Raw genomic sequence first — 21,096 nt, forward strand, 5'->3', positions numbered from 1 at the left:
AGTTTACATGTATAAGGTGTTCAAAACAATCCCTGGCACATAGTAAGGTCTATGTAAGTATTTGCTATTATTGTTTTGGCAAATACCCTTCCAGTTAGATAAGACCAATCAACAGGAAAGGGATATGTCTATAAAAACATATAATTTAAACAAATATTGGCATCATCCTTTACCTATAATACTTATTTGCTTTTGTCACTTGAAAGTATACCATGAGTATTTTTCCACATTTTAATATTCTTCAACAGCAGGTGTTTCAAGCTGGTAAATGTACGGGCAGAACTCAGACTTCACCTTTGGTCACCCAGAATAGTGTTGCTTTATAATTTGAATTTTCATACTTTCAAGTGGTGCACAAACTCTCCAGTTTATCACAGTCCTCACCACTTGCTAGTGTCTTATAGTGGGATGCTTCACACACTTAGTTTACTGGCTAAGCACCTAAAGGCATTGGAGCTTTTTACACCCAACATCATTTTTAGTAGTTGCATATTCTTTCATCCTGTAACTAGGACATACTTTACTTAAGCAGTTTCTATTGTTAGGCATTTAACTTGTTTGTAACTCACTGTCATGAACAATGCTGTGAAGAACATCTATAAACACAAACTTTTCTATGTATCTCTGTCTCTTTTCCTTAGCAAAATTTCCTAAAAAATAGAAATGCTGGGTTACTCTTTGAATATTTTCAAGATCTTTAATGCATATTGCCAAATTGCCTGACCAAAAAAAAAAAATTGAACTGCTTTACATTTCCACTGGACCATTTCCTTGAACTGTTACTGATACTGCCCAGGAAAGGTTTACTAAACAATAAAAAGCATCGTTTAAATATGGTCTTTGTTTGTTTGTTTTGTTTTGTGTGTGGGGGTAATTAGGTTTGTTTGTTTAGTTAGTTAGTTAGTTAGTTAGTTAATTAGTTAGTTTTAATGGAGGCACTGGGGATTGAACCCAGGACCTTGTGCATGCTAAGCACGTACACTGAGCTATACCCTCCCCTCCAAATATGGTCTTTTGAGGACAAAATTTTTCTTTCCTCCAGTCGCCCAACCTCATTTTTTCCTCGCTGTCCAGATAACTAAGTGAAATGGTCAGGAGAAGATTAAGAATCTTAGCTATGTCCTTAAATGATATCAACATTACCCAAGTCTCTCTATACCTCAAAGAACTTGCCAGTGGTAAAGAACAGGAGTAAGATACGGGATATCTTTAGTCTCTCCTAAACTCTATCATTAAGGTGTAACATTAACATCAGGATAATTATTATTGTAATTGTAAATAACAGCAGCTGTCATCTACTGCACACTCTATTGTGTTTAGATGCTGTAATAAGCACTGCACTTTCATTAATCCTCACCATAACCCAGGAGATGAGTATCATTATAAGTATTATAACAGAGAAAATGGAGGGTCACACAGGTTAAACAAATTTGTTTCAAGTTATGTGATCATCAGTGGCAAAGCCAGAATTCAAGCCTTGACTAAACTCCAAAACACAATACTAAAATGTACTAAGTATATTATTAGCAGTAATAAATCTCTTTCATTTAACACTTTAAATTTCTCAGAAGGATTTCATATACATAGTTTGGTGGTGATGATAATAAGTCTGTGAAACATAATGAAGAGGCGTTGTGATCAATTCCCAGGTTAGGTAACCGAGGGTGTCTGTTGCAGTATAACAATAAACATAACATCTCACACATCCGTTGCTCTCCATTAAGCTCATAACCAGTACCATACTTGCAGTAGAACTTAACAATTACATAGGCACTTAGAGTTAGATGTAGATGACAGCCCTATAAACCTCCCACACACTTAGGCTTCTCCTAGTTGCAGTGGGAATGCCAATTACAGAATTATGACAGGAGTTCTGGCCTACTGCAAACCATCCTCATTCAGCAAGTTTGTTCTTTTTCTGTTCTCCAGCTGACAGAGCTACTTTAAAAAAAGAAATCATTTCTGCAAACATGTGAAGCAGCTGAGCCCTCTGGCTTTTAGCATAAAAGGACCCTGTCAGAATAATCCAGAAATCTGTTTTCTAATGCTTGTGTAAAAGTTCCTGAGCTTTTTCCTATAAATTGGGGGGTGGGGGGATGTTGTTACATTAGGAATTAGATTAGGCCAAAAATATTAATAAAAATAAATATAGGCTTTGACTTGTCCAAAATAGTATAGTTTGAGTATCAGTTTTATTATTTTATATTTACTTAGGGAGTCTTTTAAAATGTCAATATGATTTAAAGTACTAACAAGGTTCACTGCATAATTAATTTTAGCAGCTTTCTTCGTGAGATCAACACACAATAAAATATCATATTAAGCTTCCATTTTAGTGCTTCCCAATCTTTTTGGTCTCAGGAACCCTTTACACTAAAAAATTACTAAAGACCCTGAAGAGGATTTTTTTTTTAATTATGTGGACTATAGCTATTGATATCTACCACATTAAAAATTAAAACTGAGCTATTTTAGAACTATTTAGTAATTCATTCAAAAATAAGCCCATTATATGTTAACTAGATAACGTTTTAAGAAAAATAACCATATTTTCCAAGATAAAACTTAGTAAGAGAATAGCATTGTTTTACATGTTTGCAAATCTCTTTAATATGTGGCTTAATAAAAGCCACATTTGGTTTCTCTCTAATATCTGCTTCTGCATTCGGTTTGTTGTGGTATATTATTTTAAATTTTTTTCACCTTTTTCTGTAGGAGGGGTCATTAGGTTTATTTATTTACTTATTCTATTCTATTTATTTATTTTTAGTGGAGGTACTAGGGATTGAACCCAGGACCTTGTGCATGCTGAGCATGCGCTCTACCACTGAGCTATACCCTCCCTTTGTGATATGTTATTTTAAAACGTTGAAATATTTGAAGAAAATCCAAGTTCACACAGATATATAGTTAGAAAAAGGAGGAATATTTCAATGGCTTTTTCAAATAATTGTGGATATTCTTTTCTGATACTACACCAACCTCAACAAGTAATAGTTTCTAAAAGGTTAGTTGCAATATGGAACCTGAAAGTAGAGCCATGAATTCTTGTGCTCTGCCATATTAAAACTCATTACTCTATCTTACACTTTGACGAGGTCTTTTACCCATGCTTATTTTGTAACATCATGCACGGCCATTTGAATAATATTGGGTCACTGAATTATGCACTTCTTCCAAATGTTAACATAATTCATTATATTAGTATCAAAATATTACATTTATGAATATGATCTTATTAGAAAATCTTTAAATGTTGACAAGCTGTCAAGTTCACCATGGCAGATAAAATTTCCCTAAAATTCCTATGTTTGTTTAAAAGCCAGATTTTATCATTGACAATAAATTTGGTCAGTTGTTTTCCTTGCAGTGACAGGCTCACGTTGCTCGTTTTCAAGAAAACACCTGCCATGTATCCATGTCTCAATATCCATAGATGTTCTGTCAGTCATTCTTTCTAGTAAAAATGATGTTCCATGACCAAAAAAGTGGCCAGTTCAACTCACAATTTAAACAGCTGCACCAACACTTTTCCGCAAAACACCCTTCACACCTTAGCATGCAGCAGGAGTGCTGATGTGCACTTACTTCGTCACCCAGCATATCAAAAACATGTGCACTCAGTGGTCAACGTTTAATAATTTTTCCTGCTTCATCAAGAACAGTCTTAAGTGAAACGGGCATTTCTTCCTTTCTTTGTTTTTCTCTCCCTTCTTTCCTCTTTCCTCTGCCTCCCCCCTCTCTTTCTTTCTTTCTCACCCTCCCTTCCTTCTTCTTTTCCTCCTCTTGTTCCCTCCCCTTCTTTCTTACTGTAAGTGCCTGGCAGTGAAAAATACAATGACCGTTAGTAGTACAGTTTGGTACCACAGCTTAATTTGTGCTAAGAACTAGTAGTTTTATCCATCGTTGCTTTTTCATCATCAACATAGCATCAATAGAGAGGGGAAAAAAGTCATATCATGTCTAAAAATTTTTTGAAAATAGTTTAACTTTGCAACTACTATAGTCACCAAGTAGTAGCATTCACCAACTACTATACTCAGCAGTACTCTTGCTACCTTAAGTCAGCTGATAAGCAACCTTAATTCCCAAGGCCGCCTTAATGCCCCTTTACCATTTAACATGACATATTCATAGGCTCAAGGATCCTAATCCTGATGTGGACGTCTTTTGGGTTGGGGGTATTATTCTGCTTACCAGAGTTAGCTCCACCCTTGAGTTACCACCATCTCAAAGAGAGGCAGGCACTAAAGCTCAAAGGCCACAATTATAAGACCTTCATGTGCTTTGTAATTTCCCAGTGTCTGCTCTTTGTGACTTCCCAAAGTGGTCTATAATAAAAAATTTTAAGTAAAAAGGCCTAGGAGGAATAATCCATTGGGTATACAGTATTCCAATCTGGGGGTAGGCTTGGGAGAGACTGAGTAAGTCATTTGGACCTATTTTTGAGTCATTTTGGTTTGTATTTCTCTATAAATTACCGTTTCACTTAGATTTTAATTTTATTACAAAAAGTAGTAGACAGATATTCTTATGTTTTTTAAATCTTCACTATTTCTGTGATTATGTCTCCTTTTCATCCCAATATTGCTTTTTGCATTTCTCTCCTTCTCAATCTTTCCTTTTATCAGACTTGCTAAAGATATATCTACTTTATTGGTCTTTCAAATAATCAGCTTCAATTTTTTCATTTCCTCATTTTTAAAAAGAGGGTAACAGCACTACTTATGTCACTGAGTTGTTGTGAGACCAATGCATGGAAAGTACTCAGCACATGGCCTAAAATATACATTCATATTAACAGTTCTATTGTCAATTGCAGTCAGATGTGAATAGAAGTTATAATCAGATTCCTACCTTTCAAATTTCAGATGTGACTTTATATTTATTAAACTAATCTCCCAAATTGAATGCCAATTAATTTGAACCTTATAGCAATTAGTTTTATTTGGTTCTTAAAGAATGAAAAAATTATAAAGCAGTCAATTCATGCAAAAATTCAGTAACACTTAAAGCCAAAACAGATTAAACTCACCATTAAAGCATTTTGTAATTTATTTTGATCAAAACAATACATTTTCCTGCATCCACGAAACTCAGTGGACTCAGAGTAACGGTACAGAGCCTGTAAGTTATTGATACTTTTTTGGTGGTCCAAGGGCGCCCTCTGTCTGGGTGCTCAAACATTTCAAAGCTAAATTAAATACTTTTAAATAACTGATGCTTTCCAAGTAAATTCTTAATCAACAATTCTATGAAATTAACCCTCTCTGTAATAACTGGTAGCAAACTGTCAGAAAAAAACAAGTGTCATCTCACTGGTTCTAAGAGCGCCAGAACGGTCAGGTCTACATTCTTGTAACTTACCTGGGAGTTGGAAAGAAAACCCATATTTTCCCCAGAATATTCCATATCATTCAATAAAATATCTGGCATGAATCACCTAGATAAGTATATTGATCTTTTTGTTTGTTCTGTCCATGTAAAACTCTATATTTTTTTTCAACATGCCATTGTAGCAGTTTGCTCAGTAATTAGTATAATCAACATTAAATATTTATTGGCTATCTTTGTGATCTTTGTGTACAGGACACTGCACTAAGTGAAAAGGATGGGGGGAAAATTCTTTATCCTCAAAGACATGACAGTCTACTGTCTAAAAAATGATGTGTAAAAAGGATGTGAACAAAGAAATATAGGGTAAGATGCCCACTGAAAAAGATATGCTTCTTTCAATTTGCTGCCTTCTGTGCTACCTCAGGAAAGTTATTCAACTTCTCTGAAACTCAGTTTATCTGTAACATGGAGATAATACTCACTTTAAAGGAAAGTTGCAAAAGTTAACTGAGATATTTCCAAAGGACTCAGCATATAGTAAAAGCTCAGTAAAAGGTGGGTTTTTTTTTTTTTACTGATATTAAGGGAAATCTTAAATTACAGCATCCTACATTAAATTTCATTTGCTACAAAGGGAAAGATGTGTAAACAAAATATTTAGTATCTTATTTTTTTCAACATTAAATATTCTTTCCAGTGAAGAAAAACAAGTGATCCTAATCAAATGCTTGATCAAGTCAATAATGAGCCATTTCTAAAGGAATTATTTCAGTATAAAAAATATAATGAAGAGTCCTTTACCACTAATGAAATTTAGGATTCATAAGAACATACATTTTCTGGTACTTACTTCATATGGTTTGCCTATTCTCTTGAAACACCTAAAACGTTAAAAAATAATTTCATCGCATTTTATGGTCATCTACATTTCTAACACAAAAGCAGCCCAAGAACAGAATCATGATCATAAAAGGAATTTTAGCAATTTCTAGCTTGACCTTTTTTTTCCTTCTTAGAAATAAGAACATATGCACTCCTTAACGTTCCAAGGCACTTTTAAATTCAGTTTGTGAATTTTAATAATTTTCCACAGGGGAAAGCACATGACTTTTTTTTATTGGTGTTTATAGGTGGAGAAACTTATAACTACGCACAGTACAAAATATTCACCAAGAAAAAACAGTTAATGCTCAGCTAAAGACTACATGTATTATTTCACTTAATTCTCACACTAACCTAATATAGGTGCTATTTTCTCCATTTACAAATGGGGAAACTGGGTCATTGATCCCTTATGTAACTTACCAAAGTCCTGCAACTAGTACACAGCAGAATCAACTCCAGACTGCCTGATTCCAGAGCCTGCACTCTTGACCTCTATATACCTTTCTATTACTTAAAAGTAATCATTTTCTTAAATATCCATGAGCCTGGCATAAATAAATGACTGAATAAATAAATGGGGGAAAAGGATAGCTCTTTTTCACCAAAGAATTCCAAATAGTAACTATAGAAGGAATGAGGAAGATAATTAACATTAGGTAAATAATTGTTGCAGGCAAGAACCATCAAATGATTCCAGTTAAAATTAGCAGGTATAAGTATGATGAGAAATAGAATATCTGCAACACATTGAGGCATCTCTCCATATGATATTTATTAATTACAAGAAGAAAAATAGTAAATTTACAGTGGAGGACCCAGCAGACACCATCTAAACAAAGTGATCAAAGTTAGTATCACCACCAGAAAGGTAGAATCACCGAAATTACTGAACCCTCTATGCAAATAATTTTTACTTAATGATTTAAAGTTCCTCAATGCTTTTGCTACCATAAAGTTTGGTAATAAACTACCAACTGTGACAAAACTTAACAATTTTTGTTCGATTTGAGGCTGGGTAGGCACTAAGTTTCTGAAATCACTTGAAGCTTTTTTCCTAAGTTTTGCTTTCGTGAAAACTATATGCTTTAAAAAATTATGATGGAGCAGGCCAAATATTCCCATTAATATTTCCATCATTGTATAGTAATGCAAGATAAAGTTGTTATGGAAATTGTATTTGAAAACTATAGTTTACAAATTCAGAAATCCATTCTATTTTTAAATATTGTTGTCAAACGGGAATAAAATATGCCATATGCAAGAAAGAAGTTAAAAGGTGTGTCTACATTTTGATTTCAAATAGTTAAAGCTGGTATTTATGGAGACTTTACTATGTACTAGGCACATTTTTTTCCTGCACATTATTTCATTTAATTCTCACAATTTCATAAGGTAGATTATATTGTCACCACTTATCAGATGAGTAAATGGTTAGAGAGGTTAAGAACACTGCATAGGGACTGACACAAACAATACTATCATTCTTCCTCTAAATTTTTATTTTAATTGCTAACAAGCAGGAAATCTAATTAATTCGAGTTTCATTGACTTTCATCTTTACTTTCATCCTATCCAGGGCTTGTAGGGCAGATGTTAATACACAGCAACAAGGAGAAGGGTAGATAATTAATAATCTAAGATAACTAAGAGTTGGCCATATTGTTTTATACTAAATTTATTTACATATCCTTCATTTTATATCAAACTTTGAGTTCTTACGGAGGAAAAACAGGACTTTGATTAAGTATAAAATGGGTAGTTAAACCTCTAAGAAGTGTATCACTTTGTAAGACGTTGAAGCACATGTAATTATTCAGGTAATCATTCTTGATTATTTCATTTACACCCATATTTACAAATCTAAACAAAATGTACAAATACAAACACCATATTTTTTAACTGCCTGTTTTCCACCCTTAAAGCACTGATTTCTTGAATCTAGTAAAAATAAGTTTTCAAGTAACTGCACTAGAAAGTTTATAATTAATGTAATCATTCATATTTGAAGACTGTCATATTTATTTTTTAATTTGAAGTTTTTATTATTGAAAATATTTATTATTACAAGTTATTTACATCCTAAATTTAAAAAAAAATAAATAAGGTACTTCTAAATTTGCTGTGTTTTGCCTACAATAAAATAAATCATTGGGTTTATCCTGGAAGAGTCACAAAGCAAGAGTTTGGACTTTATCATTGGTTTCAGTCCTATTTTTAGAGGTATGGAAATACAAAAGAAGTTCTTAATCTGGTGACATTTAAAATGTTTTTTTTAGTTTTCTTCAGAAAGGAAATAGGCAGCCAAACTTCAGGACCATCACAGCATCCTATTACTACTTCGTACAAAATGCTTACATTCCATTAAACATGGTATCTTATCAACATATAAAACAACACTGCCACTGACATCAGTGGAATTTCATGGGCAATGGAATGTGTTAGTAGGCCTTGTCAAAACAGGCATTTTCCTCCTCCTTTAAAATATTATAATTGTCCAAATATAAATAATTAAAAGGATACAGTTTCTTTCTATGTATGACTTACAGATTGACTATTGTCTTTAAAAAAAGCACATGGACAAGCCCTTCTCTCCTTGTTCTTTCTAAAAATGCATAAAGTGGAAAACAATATTTCACTATACTTAAGTCCAAATTATAGGTAAGAAAAAACAAAAACCAAGTGACACAGGGGAGTGGAACTGAATTTTCAAATATTAATAACTAAAAGGATTTGCAGTTGCTTCGTTTTTCATTAGCATTGGTTTGCTGTTTTGTATATTTTAAATTATAATGTAGTGTAAGTAAAATATTTAACACATTTGAAAATTTAAGTAGTATTTTAAATAAATAAGAGTAGAACTTCAGGTAACATAAGATTTTTCTCATTTGAATCAATTTAGATTCATTTTAATATAGCTTTTCTTGCTAAATGTATCTCAAAAATAGAAAAGGTGCCCAAAGGGAAGTTTTATTTACATGGTAGAAAAATTGAAAAGGAAAGAAAAGAAACACATCTTCACAATTTCAGATGTGATAAAAATCTATGGTATTTCAAGTGGTTTCTGATCTCCCTTAAAGGATTTGAAAATTGTATACAAAGTTTCATAAAGTAATCTTAACAGTCAGATTAATGTTAACGTGCTCAGGGTCTAAATTTAATTGTATATTTCATACAATACAATGAAATAATATTGATTTGGTAATGTTGAATCTATTGATTAAACTATGACCCCCCCCCCAACAAACAATGGTCATTTTTTTTGGTGCAAATATTTACAAGCAATATAGTCACTGATTTCTTGCAGTTGTTTCTTGTTATTGTCTTGATTTTACAATTCCCCGACATAAAGGTTCCAAAAACTAATATTTACCCTCCTTTTCGAGAAAGGGCATGATGGAGAGAGGCCTTCGGGGTATGCTGACATTTAGAAGCTGATTTCTTTCAGATTCATTTTGTTGCTAAGTTTTTGTCGTTTCTTAAATCAAAATTTTTAGTTTTCCCTTAAAATCCCCACGCTGCTTTGCTTTAGCTCACAGAATTCGTGCCCCCTACGCATTTTTTTTTTTTGACCCTTTTAACCCCCTTCTTGTCCGCAGTTTCAGCGTAGCAGTCCCCAGCACCCCACGCGAGTTGAAGCCCGCGGAGTCCAATCGCACAGGGCGCCGAAACCTGGGTGGCTCCCGGCTCTGCCGAGCCCGAGGCCTGCGAGGGCTGCCGACCCCAGCTCCGGGCCCTCCTGGGGCATCCGAGGCCTCTCCCACAATATCTCTAAAGGGCGTTCCATTTGTTTATTCATTCAACAAATATTTGTTCAACTTCTGATGTCCCTCAGTCTTCGGAAAGACAACTCGGGCCTCACTTTGCAGGGCAGTGTCCTTGCCTTATTAATGACCTAAAGGAGCTGGGGAAGACGAATTTCGGCCACTATTTAGCAAACAGCGCGTGCGATTTACCCCACGCCGTCCCTCCGAGTCCCGAGCATCTGCCAGGAGCCTACGGCCATCTCCCTCCCCCCCCCCCCATCCTTCACTGCCACCCAAAAAAGCGTTAATGGCAAGTAGTGGCCACGGCCAGGCTCTGCTGTTTTTGCCTCCAAGCCAGCCTTACACCAAGTTCCTCCACACCGCGAGGCGCCACCCTCTCCCCAAGCCAGCGGGAGAGGCGTCAGGCCACGGCCGGGGCAGCCCGGACCAGGGGCGGGGAGCGGTCTCAGAGTCCAGGCCTCGAACACCTCCCGGCTGAATGGGTGGAGAATCACGTCCGGGCGCGGCGGCGCCGCGTGTCTCAGTCAGATTCTTCCACCCGGCGGGGAGGCTGGGTTCCCGAGACCGCGTAGCGGAACTACAACTCCCAGGATCGCGGCTGCCCGGACTTCCGGAAGCCACAGCCGGGCGGGGAGGAAGCCGCCGAGACCCGGCCAAGAAGCCGGGGGTAATTTAACAAGAAAAAAAGGGGGGCGGGAAGGGCTACAGGGCCAACCTGTCAATTCGCCACCATGAACGTGGTTTTTGCTGTGAAGCAGTACATTTCTAAAATGATAGAGGACAGCGGACCGGGTATGAAAGTACTTCTCATGGATAAAGAGACGGTGAGTTTGCTTTTGCTCAGTATTTGTGAGGGAACCCTCCCTCCCTTGTATTAGCTGGTCCCATCCCACTAGGATTTAGTATTTAGTTAAAAATTTATAAGTGAGGGTCAGTTCTGCTTGAAACTGAAACGTCACATAAAGCTTGCCCAGAGGTTTTCAGTCTGAATGGCTCTAACCACTGCCAGAGATTTCTTCTCAAACCAAGTACAATTTATTAGAATCAGAAATCCTTTTCTAAATGCCTCTGCCAAGAAATAATATGAGACAGACTACTTGTAAGACTTGGGGATGGTCCTATTATTTTCATTCAGCGTTGTGTTTATAAAGTAAAGCTGTTAGGGCTCAAACTGAGATGACAGGTTATTATTTGCTGGTCACAAAATTTTAAAAAAGCTTTTAAGATGATGGGAAAATTTTTTATTTGCAAATTTATGGGTTGTCCATGTTCAGAGAGCATTTTATTTTGGTACATTAATTGTGATTTTAGATGCTCAGTAAATGTTATTACCTACGTTAATATCCAGCTAAATATTAATGAAAAAAAATTTTTTTAAGTTTTAGATATTGCTTCTTGATTTTACTATTCTGGACTAGCATAGTATTAGTTAATTCTTTTTCTTTACAGACCGGCATAGTGAGTATGGTGTACACACAATCGGAAATTCTTCAGAAGGAAGTGTACCTTTTTGAACGCATTGATTCTCAAAATCGAGAGATCATGAAACACCTGAAAGCAATTTGTTTTCTTCGACCTATGAAGGTACTACATAAACTGAGCTGCCATCTGTCCAGGCAAATGTAGCACACTATGATCTGAAACCATTAAGGCAAAATAAATTTGTATTATCATTTTTTGTGGCATCATAATTACACTGGTTTATCAGAGTTATAACCATGACTTGCCTCTTTTCCACACCTCAGTTCACTCCTTACAGCCAGTTTTCCCTTCAAGATGTCTTTTAGGTTCTCAGCTACTTGCAAAAGTTACACCAGCTACCCTAACAGAGACCCAAATCACTTTATTCCTGGGTTAACCTCCATACCTATCACACTGAACACCATTGCCATTTAATCTTACATACTCTTTTCAGTGTCTTGAGTCTTAACCATTTTATTCACTTCTATGCTCGGGAACCTATAATGGCTCAATTTCACTCCCATGATTAATCTACATTTAGTAGCCCTCAGAGCTCTCCTTTAGTTGGTTTGATCTGCCCTTATGTATCGAACCTCCTATGTCCTACCTCTGCTCCTCTTCTACAGCCAACTAGGCCTTTTTATCATCCCTCTAAATGCTCATTCCTGTTCTTTTCCCCTAATTAAAGGTTCTTTAGCCTTCTGTCAGTTGTTGCCTACTGTCTTCTAAATCTAGCTTGAGTCCTCCTCAAAATTTTTTTTTCTATTTCAGTCTTATTTTCTATATTCTCTTGCTTTATGTTCATGTTCTTCAACTCCAATGCATTCTTTTACTAGGCTTGTACATTATGTACTTTACAAAATATAAATCTGATCATATCACCATGCTTCAAATCGTTGAATGATTTCTCATTGCTTTTATGATAAAAACAAAATTCCTTAAGTATGGCCTGCAAGGCCTTGTGTGCTCTAGTTCCTACCATTTCTATAGCTTCATTTCAAACCGTTCCCCCTTTTGCTCTGAGCCACACCAATATTTTAGTCCGCTGTATTCCATTGTGCCGCAGGACCTTTGCACAGGCTCTTCTCTTTGCCGGAAACTTCTTTACTTCCTCAAGCAAATCTTTCCTGACCTTGCTGACTAGGTCCAACCCCCCTCTTATAAGCACTTACAGCACCATCTTCCCCTCCCTATTGCTTGTCATGGTTGAAGTCTCATATAGTTTGTGGGGTTAATTAATACGTCTCACCTACCAGCAGTAATCTCCAGGAGAGCAGAAAAGATGTTCATTTTTTCACACTACTATGTCCCCAATGCCTGCCACATAGTGGATACTCAATAAAGAGTTCCTGAATTAATTAATACGTTAATTGTGTTATAGTGGTTTCCAGTTTTTCACATTAGTCATGAAATTTTGGTCCTAAAGGGGATCTTAGAGATAATCTAGTCCATCATTTCCTAACTTTTTTTTATTAGAGAACCTTCCATATGTGTGTATTTATATATATACATTCTCAAACTCAAAATGTGTTCTTAAGAACAATTTTTCTTTAAGATTATATTATGAAGTTAATTTTTAATGTATTTTTTAATCTAAATGACAATTCTTAAAGCCTTTTTCCCATTTAACAAGCAATGTGCGTTGCTTACATTACTTTTAATTCTGTAGGGAAATGTGTAGTTTTTCTAACATTCAAAATGATATTTTATATCATATATAGTTTGGGGACCAATTTTATACTGAAATTTAACCATATGTTATAGTATCAGAAATAGATAAAACCTGCATTATGATCTTACGTAATTGGAATTCTTATGTTTTGACCATATGAAAATCAACTGTTTTTTAGTTCTAAATCTTATATTTTATTTTAAAATAATGTAGTTATATAAAAGGTCTTAGCTTGCTGTTTGTAAATACTTCACAAACATTGCAATTGTACAGTCTTAGGTCCCAATAAGCTAAAAGCCCAAGTGAATATAATTAACTGTAGTTTCTTTTGAATGTAGGTTTTTAAAGGACTAGACACATTTTGTTATTCCATATAAGAATTTTGATCAGATGAATATAGATTTATAGACAAACAGCTTGAGGCAAATTTGCAGAATTATTATCAATTTTATGTTGTATTTCAAAATCTGTGTTCTTTATATTTTTAATCTTAATTTGGCCAAGGCAGTTCTGCTAGTTAATATTATATGATTCCTGATCATTATTTTTAGTGTTTCTCTTTTTTATCCCTAGCCCTCACCCCTCCCAGGGTACACGCACTTAATTTAGACCTCAGCACACAGTAGATTGTCAGTAAATCAATGAATGATATTTATTACTTTTTCACTTAAGCAATTTTCCTAATATTTTTGTTTGTTTGTTCTTTTTTTTCTAGGAGAATGTGGATTATCTGATTCAGGAGCTCCGAAGACCCAAGTACAGTATCTATTTTATTTGTAAGTATGTTATTTCACGTATTCAATCATGTAATTGTATCCTAGCCAGTATGTTCTGTTGGGTACTTCATATCATCAGTATGAGTCTTTTTTTTTTTTTTTTTTTTTTGTCCTTTCAATTAAAAGGGTTGGACCAACATTCTATTTCAGAGAGCTAAATGTGATTTCTATTCATCATTGATTGCTTAGGTAAAAAAAAATTTTTTTTTAAGTTTTACTTTGCATTTCAAGATTCTTTGTAAGTCAAAAGTTATAGGTAGCCAAATTTCACATCACACCTTTGCAAAAAAATGTATTCTTATTCCTATTTTACACTTTTATGAACTGAGGCATAGAAGCTGCTTTATTTATTTGGAAGGAGGGTGTACTTGAGTCTGTTGGAAAAGCAGAGATTTACTTTATATACCAAATGAAAACATTCCCTTTCTCTTGGCTACTTTATGTAATACTTGAAAGTACAAGTCACCAGGTAGGTATCTCTATGTGCATAACTTTTGGGGGGGGGTGCAGTGCTGGAGGCCTGGAAATAAACTAGGTTTGTGGTAACTATACAATTTATATGGATTTTTTTGATGTAATGTATTCTGCTTTGGAAGTTACATCCGTTCTCCTCTAGATGTCATTATTGATCTTTGTAACATTAGTATAGTTTATTTGATGCAATTTTCAGACCAAACTCAATAATCAGTATGTAGGGCATCTGAGAAGTTTTAAAGCTTCCCTGAAGGCTTTGGAGTTTTAGGGTTTAGACTATAGACTAAGACATATGTACCTTCTTGAGCATATACCATGATTTAATAATGATACCAAAAATTAACATTTGTGATGAGGTTGCATTTTATAAAAACTTTCTCATAAATTATTTGGCCCTTAAAACCACCTCAAGAGGTAAAAAAGTAGGCAATTTTATTAGTTTCTGTCATCCTACTTTTGTTTTTGTTATTATTTTTGGCTAATAAGAATCACAAGTTTTCTTTTTTGATTAAATTTTTCTTTTGAGATAATTATAGATTCACATACGGTTGTAAGAAATAATATGTAGGGCCCTTTTATCATTTACCTAGTTTCCCCCAGTGTACATCTTACATAACTGTAGTACAGTATCACATCCAGGATATTGGCATTGATACAGCTGGGATGCATCTCCATAAGGATATTGCCTCCTATTGCCTTTTATAGCCACATCTGCTTCCCTCCCACCCCAGCCTCCTAAGTAATCCCTGGAAACCATTAGTCTGTTCTTCATTTCTATAATTGTGTCATTTCAAGAATGTTATATAGATTGAATCATACAATATATAACCTTTTGGGATTGGCTTTTTTTCATTTAGCAGAATTCTCTAGAGGTTCATCCAGGTTGTTGTGTGTATCAATACTTCATTCCTTTTTATTACTGAGTAGTATTTACCACAGTTTAACTATTCACCCTTTGAAGAATATCTGAATTGTTTCTAGTTTTGTCTAATACAAATAAAGTTGTTAGACACATTCGAGCACAGTTTTTTTGTGTGAACTTAAGTCTCCATTTCTCTGTAATAAATAATGCCCAGGGAGCAACTGTTGAATCATATGGTAGTTGCATGTTTAGTGCTTTGAAAAATTGCTGAATGTTTTCTCGTGTGACTATGCCATTTTACATTTTCACTAGCAATGTACAGGTGATCAAATTTCTTTGTATCCTCACAAGCATTAGTGTTGTCCATGTTTTCCATTTTAGCCATTCTGATCTGTATGTAGTCATTCCAGCATTTTTTAGTCTGATTACAAGCCAAGTACTTAAAATAAGAAAGTATAGAAACTTTTGTACTCATTGACAGAGAGAGAGAGATTGATTCTTTACGCTGCCAAATTTAAGTGGGCATCTAGCAGAATCACTCTTTTGACAAGTCTCTTAGCTAAAAATTTAATAGGTCATGAGATGAAAGATTCCCTTCTCCTCTGAGGAGAGTTCTTCGAGGCAGTGGTTGAGAGTAATAACAAATAATAACTAATATTTATTCTTCTGGTTCTAAAGATTGATTTGGGCTGTAAAAATACCAAGTTGAAGAAAAGAATTAAGTATGTCGAAGTAGTTAGCACTAAAGCCTAGGAAAAATAGGCTGTTGAAATTTCTTTGGTGTAGTAATCAATTTCACAATTGTATTTGATTGAAATAAACTGAGTTTATACATAATTCATTCATTACAGACTTTCAGCACAATTGGTGTTAGCACTAAATTGGCCTTCTGCTCATGTCATTTTTAAATCATTTTATTTTGGTATATTCTTATGTCCACAAAATACCTTGTATATTAGGTTACTCCCTTCCTCTATTAAAAAAAAACTTTTTATTGTGGAAGTTTTCAAATATGTACAAAAGGTAAATCCCCTGTACCCTTTGCCCAGTTGCTACAGGTCCTCTACCATGGCCAGTCTTGTTTTAGCTATACTGCTACCTAGTCCCCCACCAACATTATATTGAAGAAAATCTAAGACATCATATGATCTCATCCATAAATATTTCCTTGTGCATTACTAAAAGATAAGGACTCATTTTTTAAAAATACCATTATTACATTTAAATAATAAAAAATAATTCCTATTTTCAAATATTCATTGGGTTCAAATTTTTTCATGCCTTTTTTTTTCTCCACTAAAAAAATCATAGTAAGGTCCACACATTGCTACTGGTTGATACGTTGTTTGAGTTTCTTTAATCTTCTGTAGGTCCTCTCTCTACCCTTACCCCCATGCAATCTATTTATTGAAGAAACTACGTTGTTCTGTTAAAGTTTTCCACGGCTTGGGTCTTGGTAATTGCATCCACGTGGGACAGTTTAACATGTTTTTTGCAATTTAAAATGTTCCTCTGTCCTCTAGTTCCTGTAAATTGGTACTTGGATAGAGGTTTAGTCAGATTCAGATTTGATTTCTTTTCAGCAAGAATATTTCATAGGTAGTGTTGTGTGCTTCCACTGATGGTCTCTTACTATGATATTAGCAGAGGTTGATGCTCAGTGCCTAGGTCCATCCATTGATTTACTAGGGGTTGAAAAAAATCATGATGTTTTAATTCTTTCATTATCATTGCTTCTTTGTATTTTAGCTGGAATATTTCTAAAAGAAGGATTTCCCCTCATCTACTATCCAGTTATTTGGTGGTATATTTTGTATATAAAATATAAAAGGATTTGCTATTTTCAGTATAATGATTTGCTTCCCTAGCATCCTCCAATGGCTATAATAGTGCCCCCCTTTTAATTATTATGAATTTATGGATTTAAACATATTTGTGCTACTCACTCCAATTTGAAGGTTTTCAACTTTGATATATGTCACAATGTATGCTAAACTTCACTTAGTCATTAGACCTTAACTGTCAGGCCCATTTATGTCTAATTGCAGCAGAGATGATCTCCTTTGAGTCAGCCACAACTCATATGTCTGTTTCAGATTTCAGTAATGTGATCAGCAAGAGTGATGTGAAATCATTAGCTGAAGCTGATGAACAGGAAGTTGTGGCTGAGGTTCAGGTAAACATATTGGTCTTCTAACACATCTCTTATATGAGCCCTTTTTAAAGATTTGAGTCTAAAAATAAGGAAATGCTGTCTCATAAGAGGGTAGGCTATTGATCAGACACAATAAATGTGTCGTACCGGACTGCTCACATTTAGAAAGTTTGGAAGAGGTATCAAATTGGATGGGAACAAAATTAAAGGAGTCAGTGGGAATAAGGAGATTGGAATGGTACTGGATCCTACTGGATTGGTAGGGAGGGTTTCACAGGGTTGGGGTCAGAGTCAGATATGTCTTATGCTAGTTTTATGAGCTACATGATAAGAATGTTTGTCTGTACAGTCATAATCTGTGTCTGATTGGGAGAGAATAGGAAGTAAAAGATATGAATGAGGTTTGTTAAAGTTCTGTTTGTGGAAAAGAAAAAAAAGTTCTGTTTGTGGCTATCTTACTTTGGGAAGTTATAAACAGACTTGTCATTAAGTTGAATCTTGAAAACTAAATATTTATTCTGCATGCTATGTAATACATTACATTAGAATATTTCATGTTATTTTTTCCTTCTTAAACCCTTTAGTGTTCTTGAATACATTTATCACAAATGTTTGAATACGTTTATCACCTAAGTGAAGAATATTGTCTTCAAGGAAGCAAATAAGTTTGGGATTTTCAGAAGGATGTGCTAGGTGATTAATGATTAAAAAAAGAATGACCTATTTTAAGTCATATTCTCCCTCATGAGAATACACTAGACAGCAAAGTTCTTATTCATCTGAGTATAACATTATATATCCTATAGCAATGTTTTATTTTTACTAACTGGTAAGTGTGTGTATAAGTTCCTTTAATTGTAATATGTATACTTATACAACTTTGTTTTGGGGTAGTTTTTTTTTTTAAGATTTATTATTATTGCTGCTATTTTATAATTATCTTATTAATTCCCTCACATTGAGTATTGTTACTTAATTGATCAATTTTTCTGTGCCTTTTATGTATGCATTTCCTCAAATTTAATTGTATCACAGTATTATATCACATATGAAAAATATTATTGCTTGATACAATTGGGAGTTTATGGAATGACTGATGGATCTTGGTGCTTTGTTTGCAGGAATTTTATGGTGATTACATTGCTGTGAATCCACATTTGTTTTCCCTCAATATTTTGGGTTGTTGCCAGGTATGTAAAGAAAGGATTTTTTTTTAATTTGTTTATCAGAGTTAATTCAGCAAGTAATTGGACTTGTAAGAAAAAATTCAGATAGTTTCTCTGAATATGTTTTTAACAATAAGGGTCGAAATTGGGATCCAGCCCAGCTATCCAGAACAACTCAAGGACTGACAGCTCTCCTTTTATCTCTGAAGAAATGTCCCATGATTCGTTACCAGCTTTCATCAGAGGCAGCAAAGAGACTTGCGGAATGTGTTAAGGTACAGCATTCCCTGTCCCCAGTTCCAAAACTCAAGACCATTCATTTCCTTATCACGTTTCAGAAACTGAAGGAATGTTTTATTTATGACCAAAGAGATAATGTGTTAGGTTTACTGGCAAAGAGGTAGGTAGTTGTAATTCAAGACCAAAAGCAACAAATTAGAGCTAAGAATCTTAGGTTTAACCCAAGAAACATTTGCAAGCTACTTCTTTTGATCCAATTAAACCACTTTAAAAATAGAGATTCAAATTCTAACCTCCTAAACAGAATGCTACTAAACTTTGTCAAGCTTTTGAATCCTTTTATGGAAAGCCTATGAAAGAGCAAAAAAAGTATTGTTAAATATGGTTTTTATGTATTAATTTTCTATTTATATCATCTCAATCTGTAACTAATTGGTTGGCCAAATTATCTTTCTCATCCACAGCAAGTGATAACTAAAGAGTATGAACTGTTTGAATTCCGGCGGACTGAGGTTCCTCCACTGCTACTTATTTTAGATCGCTGCGATGATGCCATCACCCCATTGCTAAACCAGGTGCAGAACCCTTTGTTAGCATAATAGAAGGATGATTTCAAGTGGTACTCATCAAAATGCAGATGTGGAAATGAACAGCATGGTCCATTTATTTGCCTTCTTCTTTTCAGCTATTCTTGTTTTAAGCCTTGTGTTTCCTAGTGTTTTGGTATCAGTGTTCTTCCAGCCACAGTCATCTTTGACTCCTTATTCTGCCTCATCCTTCCGGTCCCTTTCTGCTACCGCCCCTAATTAAGGCAACTTCTGTGTTTTGTAGATTCTACTTTTCCAGTGTCTGCTCTTTTCCATTCATATTGCCATTACCTTGGTGTACCTAATCTCCCATAGAAATCCTAAAATAATCATCTACTTGCTTCTCCACTTTTAATTTCTTCCCACTCTAATGTATTTCACAGACACAGTGATGTTAAATTGCTTTTACTAAAGCACAGTTCTGATTCTATTACTCCTGGCTTTAAAATCTTAATTGGTTCCCATTTGCCTACTGGGTTAAATTACAGACTCCTGAACTTGGCTTCCATGAGCCTTTACAACATGGGCTCAACCTTATATAAAACCTACAGCTCACTACTGTGCAGATTTGCCTCATGATTTCTGCCATCATTTTATTCATATTGTGACCTCTGTCTGAACTCTGGAATGTTTGGAATACCTTCTCTTCCCATCTTCACCTCTCAAAATTCTTATCCTTTAAAACCACTTGAAACATCTTGAAACCTTTATTCTTTTGTCAGACATGTTCTTTTTTCCCTAAAATCACTGTAGAACTTTGTGTCTCCTGTCTCATGCTGCACTTCCTGTGTTGTGCCTTTGATTGTTTTCACACTCTCCAAGGTTATACATTCCTTCAAGACAGACTGTGTCTTACTGCTGTTTGTTCTTTTGCAAGTACAAGCACAGTGCCTTACACTTGGTAGATGCTTTATTAATAGTGACTTTGAATTTGTAGGGAAAGGCACAGTCTGTGTTTCAGTTTCTTCCCAGCTTATAATAATGTTAATGGTAAGGGAAATCTGTGGCTGTGAAATGCAACTTCTCTGTGATATGATAGCCACATATTCCTAAAATTTGAAGTAAAATAACTTTATATATTTTATATATTACATGTAACACATTATATATTATATATTTTATATATTAATACAGTGTACAACTTCAGTAAATTCACTTTAGTAATTTAACAAAAATTTTTTGATAATACAAGTAAGTAGAAAGAAAAATGATTGCCTATAATTCTGTTTCCCAAAGAAAAGCAGTCATTCATTCAACAGATTTCACTGAGAACCTGTTATGTGCGAGGTACTGTATTAAGTACTGGAGGTAAAAGATTTAAAAGATACAGTCTCTGCTCTCAAAGAATTCATGGTCCAATGAAGGGAGGGTAAACAGATCGTTTTAATTATCAAGTATGTGCTAATGGCAAAAGCATGCACAGGATGCTGTGTGTGGAAGCATAAAACATTTTGTTGTACTTATTTTAAATGCTCTAACGAAGCTTGCTTTTTCAAAGATTCATTTGGCAAATACTTTAGGATATAAAGCACCTTCTTTTATAACCTCTTAAGTTATTTTAATGTAGATTGCTTAACATGAAGTATACATACCTAAACATTCCTAGCATTTAGACTCTAGATTTAGAGGGAAATTTGCTGGAAAATATTCAATTGGGCCTCTGACTAAAAGTAACCCATTCTCCATAAAATGTGAGAAGACAGAATTTGAGGTTTCT

General features: G+C 34.7%; 1 protein-coding gene and 1 long non-coding RNA gene across 4 annotated transcripts in view; one reads left to right on the top strand and one right to left on the bottom strand.

Annotated features, from left to right (window-relative positions):
• Window positions 1-6,969: 6,969 nt before the first annotated feature.
• On the bottom strand, window positions 6,970-10,466 carry LOC141574349 (uncharacterized). The gene is made up of 2 exons (XR_012501272.1): window positions 10,330-10,466; window positions 6,970-10,123 (listed from the first exon to the last, which is right to left on the bottom strand). It is a non-coding gene; the product is annotated as an uncharacterized LOC141574349 (long non-coding RNA).
• A 119-nt stretch (window positions 10,467-10,585) lies between these two features.
• Window positions 10,586-21,096, top strand: part of VPS45 (vacuolar protein sorting 45 homolog) — a 48,143-nt gene continuing 37,632 nt past the window's right edge. For 2 of the 3 annotated variants that reach the window (XR_006726165.2, XM_010958507.3), the window contains exons 1-7: window positions 10,586-10,810; window positions 11,436-11,570; window positions 13,835-13,895; window positions 17,328-17,407; window positions 18,508-18,576; window positions 18,690-18,827; window positions 19,257-19,367. Coding sequence is in view for 2 of the 3 variants with exons in the window: in XM_010958507.3 (XP_010956809.1) it covers window positions 10,718-10,810; window positions 11,436-11,570; window positions 13,835-13,895; window positions 17,328-17,407; window positions 18,508-18,576; window positions 18,690-18,827; window positions 19,257-19,367 (687 nt within the window). In the remaining variant the exon portion in view is untranslated. The remainder of the gene's footprint in view (window positions 10,811-11,435; window positions 11,571-13,834; window positions 13,896-17,327; window positions 17,408-18,507; window positions 18,577-18,689; window positions 18,828-19,256; window positions 19,368-21,096) is intronic. The other variant, XM_010958508.3, reaches the window with a different exon arrangement.

This window comes from Camelus bactrianus, chromosome 21 (assembly GCF_048773025.1).
Source record: "Camelus bactrianus isolate YW-2024 breed Bactrian camel chromosome 21, ASM4877302v1, whole genome shotgun sequence".
Classification (NCBI taxonomy): Eukaryota; Metazoa; Chordata; class Mammalia; order Artiodactyla; family Camelidae; genus Camelus; species Camelus bactrianus.